At 42.3% G+C, this 16,166-nt stretch overlaps 1 protein-coding gene across 1 annotated transcript; it reads right to left on the bottom strand.

Annotated features, from left to right (window-relative positions):
• Positions 1–373: 373 nt before the first annotated feature.
• Positions 374–10,327, bottom strand: LOC137297059 (alpha-L-fucosidase-like). The gene is made up of 8 exons (XM_067829022.1): positions 9,826–10,327; positions 8,453–8,559; positions 5,348–5,478; positions 4,888–5,021; positions 4,612–4,709; positions 3,734–3,866; positions 3,172–3,342; positions 374–1,801 (listed from the first exon to the last, which is right to left on the bottom strand). Exons 1-8 carry the CDS (start codon positions 10,164–10,166, stop codon positions 1,546–1,548), a joined length of 1,371 nt encoding a protein of 456 aa, XP_067685123.1. The 5' UTR covers positions 10,167–10,327; the 3' UTR covers positions 374–1,545.
• Between the last annotated feature and the right edge of the window lie 5,839 nt (positions 10,328–16,166).

Raw genomic sequence — 16,166 nt, forward strand, 5'->3', positions numbered from 1 at the left:
CACATGACTCTGTAGGTGACAAACAAACTCGTCTCGTACATACACAGGTCTTGACATTTCCCCTATTCTCGTTTTAACACAAACATGGAAACTAGCTTGACAATTCAATATCTTCATTAGTTAACCCCATCGGTGAGGTAGTCTAGTGGTTAAAGCGGTCGCTCATGCCGAAGGTCCGGGTTTGATTCCCCTGATGCGTGCAATGTGTGAACCCCATTTCAGGTGTCTTCCGCCGTGATATTGCTGGAATATTCTTAAAAGCGGCGTAAAACCATACTCACTCCTTCATACCCCCAAGAAGCGCAAACCAAATCAATGCAGAGTAGACTGGTTCCGAATCTTTGCCCAAGTGACAGGAACATCAGATAACACACAAGAAGAATATAACCTTTACTGACATAGAACATTCACAAACACTGTACATTAATGGCTACATAATACAAAAATATATATGATATAACCGCACATGTTATCGCCACGACATTAAACAAACCTTACCATGACCCATAAAGATGACGTTCTATTCTACTTGAGTTATCATTCGTGCATTCGTCCGTTTTATATTTTGTGTGAAGTTGGGACAACGTTTCTTCATAAGGTCGCCCGTGAATAAACGCCCGTTATACTGAATCAAAACATACTGGTAGTAAACAGATCATTCAATAGAAAATGCAATACTGCTACTAAAAATTTGATAATAACCAAATATTTGCAAATGGTATCTTGAGACGAGTGTGCAGCCAGGTAACGCATTTTGCAGCACGAGATGATATTGATGATAGCTACTTTATAACTCTTCCAGCCAAATCCTGACTGCACAAAGGCAACGGCACGCTGATAGATAGCCTGGGCGTCTGGATCCAGATAATACATCAGACTGTATCGCCTAGTCATGGAGAGTGAGTGAGTGGGTATGGATCTACATCGTTCCAACACCAGTGTAAAGTCATTTCATACCAGTAAAATAGTTTTGAAAATGGGAGTGAATGAATATTGTTGAAAACCACATTTAGAAACCCCGTATTTGACATATCATGATCACCTGTAAATATTGACCCTCATACCAGAGGAAGGACGGTTGGGAGGCCCAGACACCCAGAAATGTCATAAATATCCCAAATAACATGACACACACACACATGTACGAAATCAGCTTCAGCTGGGGAATTTCAGTTACATCTTGTTGTCTGAAGACATTTAATGAAAGGGCGACCATTTCATTTTTAACGTCAAATCGGAGTTGTTTCAGCCAAATATAGGCTAGAGCAGTTGATGAAGTCGTGAATATTATGTAATATTGAATGGCAAACGGTTTGGGTGTTTTGATCAGAGTTATAATACTCGTACTCTTTCGGTCACACTAAGACATAAAATTAAGGAGTAGAAATATTATATTTTTTGTAAAATACATTTTTTGCAGGACGTAAGGAATGACATCCGAACATCTTCTGACATTTTATAAAATTTCAACTTTATTTATCCTCTGTAAAAGTCCAAGTGGTCATATATTTGGGAGTAGACTTTAACTGACCATACACTCCGCATCTAATTTTCAAGATGTGTGAGTCTGAAGGCATATGCCCACTGACTCTTGACCTCGTAGAAAGGGATATCGGAAATGTTGATGACCATTCCGCCTGTAGCCCCATGAGTCCAGGACAACAATTTGTTATTACCCAAAAGAAGGACCTGAGTCTTCTGGGTGGGGATGGGGGCCCCTAGGGTAATGGTGGCAGTGGTGATGTCGCGGGTGTAGATGGCGAAAACGTCCAGCCCGGTGTCGCTTTTGCTGCTGGTGTACCTGTAGAAGCAGAATAGTAAATGGATGTTGTTTTATGCCACTGTAATTCTGGCTCCATTATGTCTTAAGTCCGTATGCACAAATCGACTTTAGTGTAAGACTACAATATATCTCTTTAATTGCATGGCAGTTGTCAGGTTTGCTCTTTGCAAAGTTCACTGTAAAATTAAACGTGACTGACAGGAATGTCCAGTGCTGTCACTGTACATTGTGACCAACCAATCCTCATTATGGTCGAGTAATGTAAGACAAACACAGAGCGTTGATTTCAGCAGTAAAAAGGATACAGAATGGTCATAAAGTAAGGTGAATTTGTGGAATTTGGTGGATTTGTGGAACAATTAGTAACAGTTTGATTTCATGCCATAAGATCCAGTTTTAAACCCGCCAAGAAAGTGAACAGGAACTATGGCCGCGTTTACCAGTGTTCCAATTATATTGAAGCTATTCAGCTTACTGTGAGAGTGAATGTGGAAAGGGGTCGGGCCTGTTTGTTTGTATTGTCAACAAATGTAGTTCTGGTGTCCCCTGGTGTAGACATCGGCTGAAGTCAGTTGCTTGATTGGCCTTTACAAGCTAGTGGGTGACATGACAACAAATGATATGGATTTACAACTTCTTTAATGTTTACAACAAGACGTTTTCTGGGCTACTTCTTGCCCCTTCAGCAGGTGAATGACATAATATGGTAATGAGCAAAATTATATAGTATGTACAGGAATCCGGTTTGGAGCGGTGGATCCAGAAAGGAAACGGACGGAGGCCATCTGGATTCTCCTCTAAACCGGAAATTAACAGAGATCAGGGTGTCTTCCTACCAAATGCGTGGTGGACAGAATATAGCCATCAATGAACATGTATCGCTTTGTTTTTCTCACTATCACTGTACATGCATTCATGTGTTTTTCCTAATATTGTTTACATAAGTGGTGTCTATCCCATCGTGTGTTTTCCTATCATTGTTTTCATAATTGGCTTCAAATCATCCTATCACGTTAACCCTATCATTCTAGTTGTATAAACACTCATTACATCCTGTATATCAACACTTCAGTTAATCCTCTTGATCTCTGTGCATCTCATCTGTAAATACTATCTCACTGGCTTCCTGTACGTACTGCATAGTTTTGCTCATTACCATATTACGTCATTCACCTGATGAAGGGGCAAGAAGTAGCTCAGAATCGTCGTGTTGTAAACATTAAAGAAGTTGTAAATCCATACCATTTGTTGTCATATCGGCTGAGGTGTGGGATTCTGAACAGGTTTGGGTTTGTAATAAGGATCTACAAACAACGCGATACCTCAACTGTCCACAATTCTCTCTCACATGATTGACAGTTGTTGCGCGATGCCAGGTCACTTCTCACCATATATATTTGCTGACGGTGTCGTTCTGATGAGTCCAGGGTCTTGTGGCGTAGATGGCGTTACCGTTCAGTTTCAACCATTCCCCCATCTGGCGCAGTCGTTCCTCGAAGATTGGAGCTATCTTCCCGTACTTCGTCGGGCCCACATTCATCAGCATGTTCCCGCCACAGCTGCAACACGCAGACGTGCATCATGATGTATAGTGCTGACTAATGTTTATATTGAAGTCGAATGGAGCCGTGAAGAGCGCGCTAAGAACTGATCTTCAGTAACCCATCTTTGTCGTCAGACTTGGCTGACACATGTCATCGTATCCCAGTAGTGTATATTGGTGCTCACGCATTTGAATCATTGAATAATTGGTCCAAACTCGATTGTTTACGGACCGCCGCCATATAGCTGGACTATTGCTGTTTGCAGCGTTAAACAACATACAAACAAAATACAAGCCTAAATGTCAGTGAACCGATTTATCAGTCAAGACACAATATACTGCCAATTCTGAATACCGCAAAGAATCCTTTCACTAAAATAATGCATCCAGTCTTTAGTACCATTCACCTGACAGTTTCCACAAGCGTCTGTATTAGTTTCTGAATGGACAGGTAGTCACTGAGCTTCGCCTCTCGCCGGAACCCCCAGGACCTGGCGTCTATGGTCATAGCGTTCTCAAACTTGTGGTTCTGGAGCTTACCTGCCGTACAAAGTTGTGTGACTGAATTGTTGTTACACTTTTGATCAGTATTTCGGTTACGTACGTGTCATCTTGATGTGGAGTAAAGTTTAAGGATATGCTTCTCCCACGGCGTGTGGTCCTGTGCATTGATCTCAGTTCACAAATCAGGTGAAGATACGCAACCATGGGCGCGGAGAGTCGTTGGATGGGTGACCGTGCTAGGTAGCTGGACTCCTGGGAGTTTCGAGGACTTTAGTCCTGACCCACAACGTCGCATATGTAAATGTGCTCTCACCTTAGGGAAGTGACTTTTTTCCCAAAACGCCCCTGCTCGCCAAGCAGAAAATGGGTACCAGCTTGGGTTGTCCGGGGTAATAATTAATGCGCTTTGAGCAAACTTTCATGGCGCACAGGCAGCGCAATATAAATGCCATATTATTATAAGCTCCGAGAGCTTATATTATTATATGCAAACTTTATTGGAAATATCAGTGCAAATCAGGATTCAAACCCATAATTTTCTGGAATGCCTCGGGAAACAATCAAAACGGAGACTTGCTGCGCCCTAGAAACTGGGCCCCCTGAGACCTTTTGACGTCACCGTAACAGGGGGAATTTATGTGTTATTGATGTATTCAGACATGTTTTGGTTTAATCATTGACTTTTTACCCTGAATGTAAGGATACGTCAGATACTATGTTACTATAAACTGTGGGTAATTGTAATTTCTTTGTCAGGTGTCCGGTGACCGGAAGTACTGACCCGGGTTGTAGCGGTCACGACAGGTGTAGAAGTCGCCATGTTTACACTTGATCCCTGCTCCCCATCTGTCATTGGTCACCACGGTATCCTTGACCGGACTGCAGAGAACAATGAGTGAAATGGGTTTTACGCCGGTATATGAAACATTCAAGCAATATCAGGGCAGGGTACACCAGACATGCACTTCACACACTGTATCGTTATTGGGAATCGAATATTTTAATAAAATCAACACGTAATTTATAACTTTGCGTATCCATCCAACCCAATACTAACCTGTCGTTGTACAGCCAAGCCAGGAAGTGAGTGGAGTTCCAGTAAGTATCGGGAGCCTCCCAGTCACCATCAGACCACACAACTTCCGGCTTGTACCTCTGGACTATCTCAAACAGCTCAGGCATCGTCTTCCTCTGGTGCCATGGCAACGAAATGGACAATTACAACACAACAATGATAAAACACGACAGTCTCCCTGAGAACAAAATTTAGAAATTGATTAATTAAATATAACAAGATCGGGAGTGTCAAACCTAAAGCTACAATTCATTTAGAACTATATATGGCTATTTTAAAAAAAACCAGTTTCGATTGAAGAAGCTGGGACACTCAACAGTGTTATTAGGTTGGTTTGAGTGAGTATGGTTGAGAAGACGAGCACGAACGCCAAAATGAGCTTTCCGCCATATTGGATAGTGTTCACAAAATCATGTTTCGTCATGGCCTGTCGGTAACTCACAGCTACGAAGTTGTTGGTCTTGAACCTGGAGGCCTTGTCGCTGAGAAAAAGGGGATGGAACCACTCGAACAAAGAATGGTACAGGCCGAAACGTACAGTGGTGTTGTTGCGGATTGCAGCACCCAGCTCACCTGTTGACAAACCAGTCAATGAAAGTTGCGTAACACCAAAGACCAATATTCAAGTGAATGGGTTTGACGCCGCTTTTGCAATACTCCACGTCTTATAACTGTAAAAACCGGCATCAAGGTATATACTGCCACTGACAGGATCTTAGTAACGGTAAAAACTGACATCTAGGTATATACTGTCACTGACGGGATCTTAGTAACGGTAAAAACTGCCATCTAGGTATATACTGTCACTGACGGGATCTTAGTAACGGTAAAAACTGACATCTAGGTATATACTGTCACTGACGGCATCTTTTCTTTTCCCCATCTTTTTTATTGTTCCCCATTATAGTGAGTATAAAGATATGAAAAAAGCATGTAGTAGAATAAATGTACATACAACAAGTGACGTGAATAGAATAAATTGAGTACATCACATATCCCAGTGTAGTGGGTACATAGATATAAAAACGCATACAGTTGATTAAGCGTACATCACATATCAATATCAATGGTATGTATTTGTGGGACGGGATCTTAGTAACGGTAAAAACTGCCATCAAGGTATATACTGTCACTGACGGGATCTTAGTAACGGTAAAAACTGCCATCAAGGTATATACTGTCACTGACGGGATCTTAGTAACGGTAAAAACGGCCATCTAGGTATATACTGACTTGGACTAATTACTTTTAAATAGTACTAAGACCCCGTCCGTGACAGTACATACCTTGATGGCAATTTTTAGCGTTTCAAGTCCCTGTGATTCCAGCGCTACCACGGTGGGTGACACCACAAATACGCTTCACACATTGCACCCATGTAGGGAATCGAAACCAGGTCTTGACGAGAGAACATTTTAAAAGAGCACCGGGCAAAAGAAAGTATGCACTAATATATGTTAGCTACATTGTCAACATCACATTTACGAGAGTTGGCTGAAAAGTTCTAAGCCTCACTGTGAAAAAAAGTTACAAAGTCCACGTTTGTAATTTATTTTTCTACATAGTCCCCTTCCAAGTTCACACATTTGTTCGCCAGCGATGCTGCAAGGCCCGAATCCCGGTCAGGAAGAAATCTTCTTCAGCTACCCTAAAAAAATCAGTCACAGCGGTAATGACGTCATCACTACTTGCAAAATGACGACCGGCGAGTTCCTTTTTCATTTTAGGGAACAGGTGGAAGTCAGAACGAGCCAAATCAGGTGAATAAGGAGGATGGTCAATGAGTTCAAAGCCACAATCGCGGATTGTTGACATGGCCACCACCGATTTGTGAACAGGCGCATTGTCTTGATGGAAGAGGACACCTTTAGCGATCATCCCTCGTCGTTTGGCTTTGATTGCTTCTCGCAACTGGTTCAGTAGATCAGCATAGTATCTGCCGTTGATAGTTTGACCTTTTTCAAGATAATCAATGAGCAGAATAACCCTGGAATCCCAAAAGACTTTCCAGCTGAAGGAACAGACTTGGCTTTCTTCGGAGCTGGTGAATCAGGATGCTTCCACTGTTTTGACTGTAGTTTTGTTTCTGGTTGAAAGTGATGTATCCAGGTCTCATCCATGGTTACAAATCGTGCCACAAAATCATCGGGATCTGCTTCAAAACGACGCAAATTGTCAAGGGACGTCTGGAACCTGACACGTTTCTGTTCTGCTGTCAAGAGCTTTGGCACCCATCTTGCAGAAACTTTAGTCATTCCTAATTCGTTGGTGATAATATGCTCAACCCTCTCATGAGAGATGCCCACTACACTAGCAATATGTCGAGTAGTCAATCGTCGATCATCCATCAACATATCGAGCACTCGCGTGATGTTTTCTGGAGTGGTTGCTGTTGAAGGCCTTCCTGAGCGTGGGTCATCATCAAGGCTTTGTCTGCCACGCTTAAATTCTGCAGCCCACTTCTTTACTGTGGAAAATGAAGGAGCATCATCCCCTAGAGTGGAGACCATGTCAGCATGTATCTGTGTTGGGGACATCCCTTTCTTTTGCAAGTACTTCATGACTGCCCTGTATTCGTTTTTGTCCATTTCTGATGATTTCAGAGGGTAGGTTTACCAAAAGAGCTGTAGTTGAGATAAAACTATTAGTACGTTTGTAGTTCTTGTGTCTATGATTCACTAAATGATTGTCCTCATTGGTGGCAAACACCTGTCTCTACCTGGTGGGGAAAAAACCACTCAGGCTGAGAACTTTTCAGCCAACCCTCGTACTTGGGCAGCTAGATTTGGTGCATCCGGAAATCCGGATATCGTCCCAGTGTGCAAAATGTACGCTGGTCGTATGATCCCTGGCTAATTAAAACTCATTAGGACCACTAAATGATAAATTTGTAGTGGTCGTGTTGGCCAGTGAATTTTGTATTGGTAGTCAAGTAAATCTACGAATGTTATTTTGGACCAGCGATGTGCAGACAGGACCACTTATTATTGTCCACTCACTGATCCTGTGGCCCGCGATCTTAGCGCGAACGTGATCGCAACTCCATGTCTTTACATAGACTAAAGGCAGTCCTAGCGCTAAGGATGTTTTGTACAACTGCTCCATGCTTTGCAACTTTGTGTGACAGTTTCATCCCACGATAAACATTACAAGAGAGTATGGGTTCACGTCGCTTTTCACAAAATTTAGCAAATGCCAGAAACACATCCAAATGGACTTCACACACTGTACCCATGCGGCAACTGAACCGGGGAGACAACGAGACAAGCCAACTCTTTAATCACCTGGCCCACGTTCCACAAAACTATCGTAGAGCTACGACTGTCGTACTTACAAAACAGGGCCTGGATTTTCAAAGTGCTCTTAGTGCTAAGATAGTCGTAAGTTGATGTTAATATAGGTCACTAAGGACAATCTTAGCGCTAGGAGAACTTCGAAAATCCCGGCCCTGTAACATAGACTTACGACAGTCGTAACGCTACGAATGTTTTCTGAAACGGGGCCAAGGTTACCCCTAGTGGTCAGGTCTCAAAAAGATAGTACTGACCCACGAGGTCCCTGTTGGGGCCGTTGTCCATGGAGTTCCAGTTGAAGGAGTATTTGGACGGCCAGTTGGTGAAACCCTCATGATGTTTGCTGGTCAGCACAACGTATCTGATTCAGAAACAGAACTGAAGGATGTTTTACACCGCAGGTCGCAGGGAGATAACAGGAATGTTTGTTTCTGACAGAAAATATACATTTGTTTTCATCGAAAGAACTAGACAAAATTATCTATGGAGCCACAACAATTCATTTTTCGAAACAGTCAGTCTATTAACGTTGAGAAAACGTTGATGAGAAATTTCTTGAAAGCTGACAGTATTATTTCACTTTATTATTTAATCAATTAATTGGTGATTTTCTGGCCCAGACCAGGTAACCTAGGGGTTGCCGTCGTTTGGAGTGAATATTGCTGAAATCGGCGTTAATCAACGAAAAATAAATCCCACATGTTCGCACGTTTTTCGCAAATACGAAGTTTACTTGGAATTCGGGTCTAGTGTTTGGGATTCAAACACCTGGAGATCTTCAGTAACTCATGCTTGTCGTAAGAGGCAAACTAACGGGATCGGGTGGTCATGCTGGCTGACTTGGTTGACACACGTCATCGTATCCGAACTGCGTCAATCGATGCTCATGATACAGGCTAGACTCGATTATACAGACCGCCGCTATATACCCGGAATGTAGCTGAGCGGGACGTAAAACTAGACACAGTCACTCACTCGCTTTGAATTCGACCTCGTATACCACATGACCATGATAAAAATCTTTGTATCGGGCACTAGTACTGTGACACTATATGTTGACTGGTTAGTGATGCACACAGCAATTGTACAGCTTTGTGACGGCTGTCTGCAATCGATCAAATCTGAACCCGATTATCCAGTCACGTGATGACTATCGATCGGCGCATTTGGGATACGACGATAAGTCAGTGAACTCTTGACAAGTAGTCGCATTTTAGGACAAGCATGGTTGCTGAAGATCAAGCCTACAAATGTCAAACCAATTTTCATACCAGTAGGTTTACCACCTGATTTAATGCGTTTAACGACGCTTTTAGCAATATTTCAGTAATATCAAGTCTGGGCACACCGGAACTGAGCTTCATACATGGTACCCATGTTGGGAATTGAACCAGGATCTTCGGCGTGACGAGCGAATGCTTAACCACTAAACTACCCTACCAAGATGATTCAAGTGCATGGCAATTTCCTGTCCAAAAATCTATGAAAACATATGCGTCATAAAATACCCTCAGCTGAGGTTCCTATGTAAAATGCAACATTATAGAGCCAATCAATAACGCATTCTCCATAGATGTTGATTGTGATAACCGTGCTCTTCATGTGTTTACATGTACTATTTACTTACCTGGCCCCGGAAGCTTGAATAATGTCAGCCCACTCCGCCGGATCGAAAAACTCCGTTGTAAAACCCGGAGCAAAATCAGCATACGTGAAGTCAGGTCGGAAGTTATCGTCCATATACTGCACCACATTCTTGACCTTTGACCCCTTCCATTGGTACCAGAACCACTCGTTGTTGTAGCTGGGTACCGAGAATATCCCCCAGTGAATAAAAATACCCAGTTTAGCTTCGTCGTACCATCCTGGGAGGGGTCGGGTGTCGAGCGAAGACCATGTTGGGTCGTAGCGACCCCAAGAACCCGTTACAATGAGCCCGAGGACTGCCAACACCCCGAATACAGCCATGACCTGCGTGTTTGTGTGCTGAACGCTGTGGCGGTATACCCTGAAGCTTTATATCCCTAACCGGGTCATTGCATGCTTCGATAATTGCAGGCGATACCCTTCGTCTCGTGATGTTTTGGTCACGTGATGTCTTATTGTTCGTTCAACGATCTCGAACAGTTGGTGACACAGATTTTTCTGTATGGGGAAATTACTGTGTCTCATCTGTCGTGTAATCACTCATCGGATGTTTGTCACACTTTGTGATGCACATTCTTCCTTTTACCTGATATCAAAGGTACAATGTCTTCTGGGTTTGTGAGGCTCTGTTTTGTTTTTGGGAACGTTCTGTCATCATATGCAAGTGTTTTCTTTCTGTATGTGCTTTTATTCATAAAGGGTGGTCATGTGCAGATGTAACTGATGTTGTTGATTACACCGCATCTTAGGATTTGTCTCTTTATTATCAATACTAGTATTCCAGTTATATGGCGTCTGTAAATGATCCAGTCTGGACCAGACAACGCCGTGATCAACAGTACATGCGTCGATCGACGCAATGGAAATCGATGACATGTGTCAACCAAGTCAGCACGCCTGACCACCCTGACCCGTTAGTCGGTTCTCACAAGCATGAGTTGCTGAAGACCAATTCTAACCCGGTTATTTTACCACTGCATATGAAAGATTTCTGGTTAGTCATAAACGGAACACCATTCTTTTGTTTAATAAAAAAAACGTGTGGTTAATTAATACCAACTGCTGAAAAGTTGCTAAAAAGCCGTCTGCTTCTCTCTCGCCCTAAAACGAAACCACTAGACTGGTACTCTGCCTATGCAGCGCGGAATAGGGCAGGGGAACCAGTCTACGAAACCACACACAGGTTACGTAACTCTGTCGCCAGAGCCCTGCAGTGACGTCATAGAAGGAACGATTTTCAGTTTGGTGTATAGAAAATGTGTAGGAAGCTCGTCATTTTGCCGATTTCTCGACGTCACCAAAGACATGCCGAATTGTTGTGTTGCCGTAAATTGCTCCTTGGGGTCGGGTGATGGTGTCACTATGCACAGATTTCCATCGGACCTCGTAGTTTGTGCTTAAATTGGTTGTTAGTGTGTGGAAGCGAGCGTTGTGGAAGCCTGTGGTATATGCTAAATCGGATGGTTCGCCCCCTACCACGCTTCCAGGATAGAAAATGGAGTTCAAGTTTCATGGAGTTTATAAAATCAAGACTGCTTACTACACATTGATGACCAAAGGGATTTTGCATGAATATAACGCTTTCTTCCTCGGACGCGAGTTTGTGGTCGAATCCAAGAGGGAAATTGTTATGTAAAATCCTAATGTCCATCCATAAAATACATATTTTACTACCAATGAAAAGTAATTTTGATTTTTCAAGTGAAAAGAAATTTAAATAGCATTTGTCTTCAGACAGGGCGCAGCCATTTTTGAAAATGTTGAAGTCACGGGCTAAAAGTCCGTTAGAATTATTGAGATTATGGTTTGTTTTCATCAAGTTATAAAATCCAAACTACCTTTTACTAGTAGTTAAATGTGTATTTGAATCATGGCCAAAAGGATTTTGCATGACACAGCTTGTAACATAACGACTTCTTCCACGGAAGCAAGGTGGGGGCCGAAGTGACATTAATATTGCATGCTAGATATATAATGCCCTCCACCTCGCTTCCAAGAGTGAAATTGTTATGTTATAAGCAATTTCATGCAAACTCCTATCGCCCATCAATAAAATACATATTTTACTACCAGTAGGAAGTAATTTTGATTTTGTAAGTCGGTGAAAACAAGCTTAAATAGCATTCATTCTCAGACAGGGCGAGGCCATTTTTGAATATCATGAAGTTACGGGCTAAAGTCCATTTGAATTAATGAGATTATGGTTTGTTTTCATCAAGTTAGAAAATCAAAACTACTTTCTACTAGGAGTTAAATATGTGTTTGAATTATGATCAAAAGGAGTTTGCATGACACAACTTGTAACGTAAGTGAAAATACTGCGCAATAAATTTCTACACTTATTGAATTTACTTGGTTTGTAAACGTTCACTCACCAGTATGTAGACATTTGTCAATATACGTCTTTATATTTGGTCTCATAATCCTATTTACTTTATAATCATAATTGAAAAAGAAGCGATCCGCGAATGTATAACAGGAATGTAATATGTAGACATTTCACAGTTTGCCTATAGGAATCATAATTCGCACGCACGCCCTAGTGTATGTCATCTGTATCATTACCGAGTGGTATATGATTCATCTGCATATTTCCCAAGTGATGTGTCTTTCAACAATCTAATATACGAAATGTATCGTTTCAGGTTTTTCACATTGCTGCATACTTTCATTTGTTACCCTAGATAGCACACCTGGCAACTAATTGCATAATGTGCGTAATTCTTTTTAAAAAGTTTTTTAGTCTGTCAATAATGAGCAATCAATCAATGTATTGGCGGTTAATCCTTTGAAAGAAGGGTATAGTTTTACATAGACACAGACACGACAGAGTGTATTCAGTATAGATTAGTAAATGTACATACATAAACACTACCTTTTGACAAATCCCCCATTTAAATCCCCATAAAACTAATTAATCAATCAGCGTGTTATCGGTTAATCCTTTGATCGATCCAGACCAAAGAAATGCCAAATGGGGGCCTTTGTCGGGTAATCTAAGTGGCGTTACCACTAATTATACCTGTTATAAATTCATTCATTGAGCATCAAGTGAATAATGACAAATGACGTGTAGGTTTATACCACCTAACACAGATTACAACCTTGCAACACCAAGTGATTTTGACAGAATCGTCTATGAAAACAAGGGTTGTAACTCGAAAACTAGGAAAAGCAGGAGACAAAACTAAATGATAGTAGATTGTGAAAACATATAGCTTTCATTTTTCTCAACAACTTTCGCGATTTCAGGTTTGTACAAACCTGTAAACCAAGTATACTACCGACAGAAAATAAGGGAACCAAGAAATTGAATGTAGATGACTTTGACTGTGACAGGGTCCGTTATCGTGGCGTATCTCCCAAACGCAACCAACATCCAATTACAATGGAATTTCGCATAATGCATGCCCAGCACGTGCTACACGTGCATACAGAAGTTAACTCCTGTAAATGTACTGGAGAAGTCGCAATCACTAATGCAATTTACTGACAGAAATGCCTCCGAGGCAGTATCTCGGTGAAGCAACAAAATGGAGAATTGTGGGGATGATAGAGGGGGGGGGGGGGGGGGGGCATCATTATGTGAAGTTTCCCGGCAGATGGGTAAATCAAAAAGTGTAATTTCACGCATGTGGGATAAGTACCGTCAAACGGGTGGGGTTGCAACGAGACCTGGGCGTGGTAGACCAAAATCAACGACACCACAACAGGATCGTCTCATTACGTTAATTGCTCTACGCGATAGGTTTAAATCGGCCCCTGCCATCAACAGAGAATTCCGCACACTCACTGGAAGACGCATTTCAACCTCAACCGTTAAAAACCGACTCTATCAAGCTCGTCTGAAAGCAAGACGGCCTTTTAAGGGTGTCACCCTTTCAGCTCACCATAAGCGCCAAAGATTGGCATGGGCTAGGCAGCATCAGGGACGGGCTATGTGCCACTGGCGTTACACCATGTTCTCTGATGAGTCAAGGTTTTGCCTACGATTCACAGATGGCAGAAAACGTTGTTGGCGTCGGAGCGGGGAGCGATATGCCAGAGCAGCAATTCTTGACCATGATCGATATGGAGGTGATAGTGTCATGGTGTGGGGTGGGATTACACATGACAGACGATCAGATTTGGTCATCATCTACGTAGCCATGACTGGTCAGCGATACGTTGACCAAATATTGCGTCCTGTTGTGGCTCCATTGGCTAGAGTCATCGGCCGAAATTTTGTATTCCAGGATGATAATGCCAGACCACATCGGGCCCGAACTGTCTCCGCTTATCTCCGACAAGAAGGTATCCAGACATTGGACTGGCCCTCTAAGTCCCCAGACCTGTCCCCATTTGAACATCTCTGTGACGTTCTTGGTCGAAGGGTGTACGCCAGGGACCCAGGACCCGCCAACCTCTCCCAGCTTGGTGCAGCTCTCCAAGAGGAATGGCGGACAATACCACGGGCAACCATCCGGAAATTGATTAACAGCATGCCATCAGGGTGCCGTGAATGTGTTGCCCAACATGGTGGACACACCAGATATTGAATTTGACGCCTAAAATTGGTTTAGTGGATATTTAAAGCAGTTTCAAATTGGCTATTATTTCATTAGTTCCCTTATTTCTTGTCGGTAGTATAGTTTAACCCCTGAAATGTAGATGAATTCTGCATAGACCCTCATATCTATACCTACTATTACGTCACGGATACGCGCCGCTCTGATTGGTTGACATTTCGATTGAGGCTGAGAATTGTGCACTGTTGTCAAAAAGGTCGATTTAAGGTAATTAAAGATCGAATTGAGCAGTTTTAATGACGGGGTTTCATTTATAACGATATCAATGAGTGATTTATGAATTTGCACTCCCCGGAGTATATGCGATCTTGAAGATGTTAGGGATTGTATGGATGATATTGATGCAACTATTTTTGAATGTGATTTCACTGATTCGGAGTGAGTGAGTGGGTGAGTTTAGTTTTACGTCGCACTTAGCAATATTCCAGCTATATGGCGACGGTCTGTAAATAATCGAGTCTGGACCAGACAATCCAGTGATCAACAACATGAGCATCGATCTGCGCAATGGGGAACCGATGACATGTGTCAACCAAGTCAGCGAGTCTGACCACTCGATCCCGTTAGTCGCCTCTTACGACAAGCATAGTCACCTTTTATGGCAAGCATGGGTTGCTGAAGGCCTATTCTACCCCGGGACCTTCACGGGTCCACTGATTCGGAAATTATATTAGCATTATTTCATTGAAGAAAGGAAAATCTCCAAGTAATGACGGTATAATTGTAGAAATGCTTACAAGTTGTACACGTATAATTTTGCCATTTCTTAGAAAACTTGTTAACACATTGTTTCAGAGAGGTGTTTTCCTGAAAACTGGACTAAAGCAATTATAATTCCCATACATTAAAAGGCTGAACGAGGTAATAGTATCAGAGGATTTCCCTTTTAAGTGTACTCAGCAAAATATGCTTGTCGTAAGAGGCGACTAACGGGATCGGGCGGTCTGGCTAGCTTACTTGCTTGACACGTGTCATATCATTGTACCCCAACTGAGTAGAGCGATGCTCATGATGTTGAACACTAGATTGTCCAGACTCGATTAGTTAAACGGAATCTTGCTGAGTGCAACGTTAAACAGCAAGCCAACGAATAACTTCTTTGTTCCAGACGTTTGAGCTACATTGGACACACAATAGTATTTACGGTATTTTTATGTACATCGTGACTTGTAAACCTGAAACTCCCTGCAAAGTTAATTACTCATTTAGAATCCCGTTAACGATGACATGATGGAGTGTGAAGGTGATTGTCCGTATATGATGATGTCTTAATGTTGCGAATCTTTTGTCTTTGAGTATTGTAACCCATGTCAGGGTCAGAGTAAACTGAACCCTCCATTGGAAAACATTTGGTCATGAGACAGCAGTGTAACAGATCTGTTATGACACATGTGTCTCCTATTAAAACTCGTGATTTACACTCAGGCCATCATGTGAGCAAACTGGTAGCAATGATTTCACAGTGATTTAGGCCGTGTTTGTCATTGAAAGGTGTGTTTGTTGTTTAAACGCCGCACTGTTCTATATATTCCAGTTATACCTGAAAATAATCGAATCTGGACCATATAATCCAATGATCAACATCATGAGCATCGACCTACCCAGTTTTGATCCGTTGACGTGGGTCAACCAAGTCAGCGAGACTGTCCCCTCGTTCCGTTTGAGCGCCTCTTACGACAAACATAGGGTGCTGAGCCCCGATTATTAGTCTCATTCTGACTGGTTTTCTTTAAACTGCGAAATGTCTCTGTCG

Source organism: Haliotis asinina, chromosome 9 (genome assembly GCF_037392515.1).
Source record: "Haliotis asinina isolate JCU_RB_2024 chromosome 9, JCU_Hal_asi_v2, whole genome shotgun sequence".
In the NCBI taxonomy this organism is placed as follows: Eukaryota; Metazoa; Mollusca; class Gastropoda; order Lepetellida; family Haliotidae; genus Haliotis; species Haliotis asinina.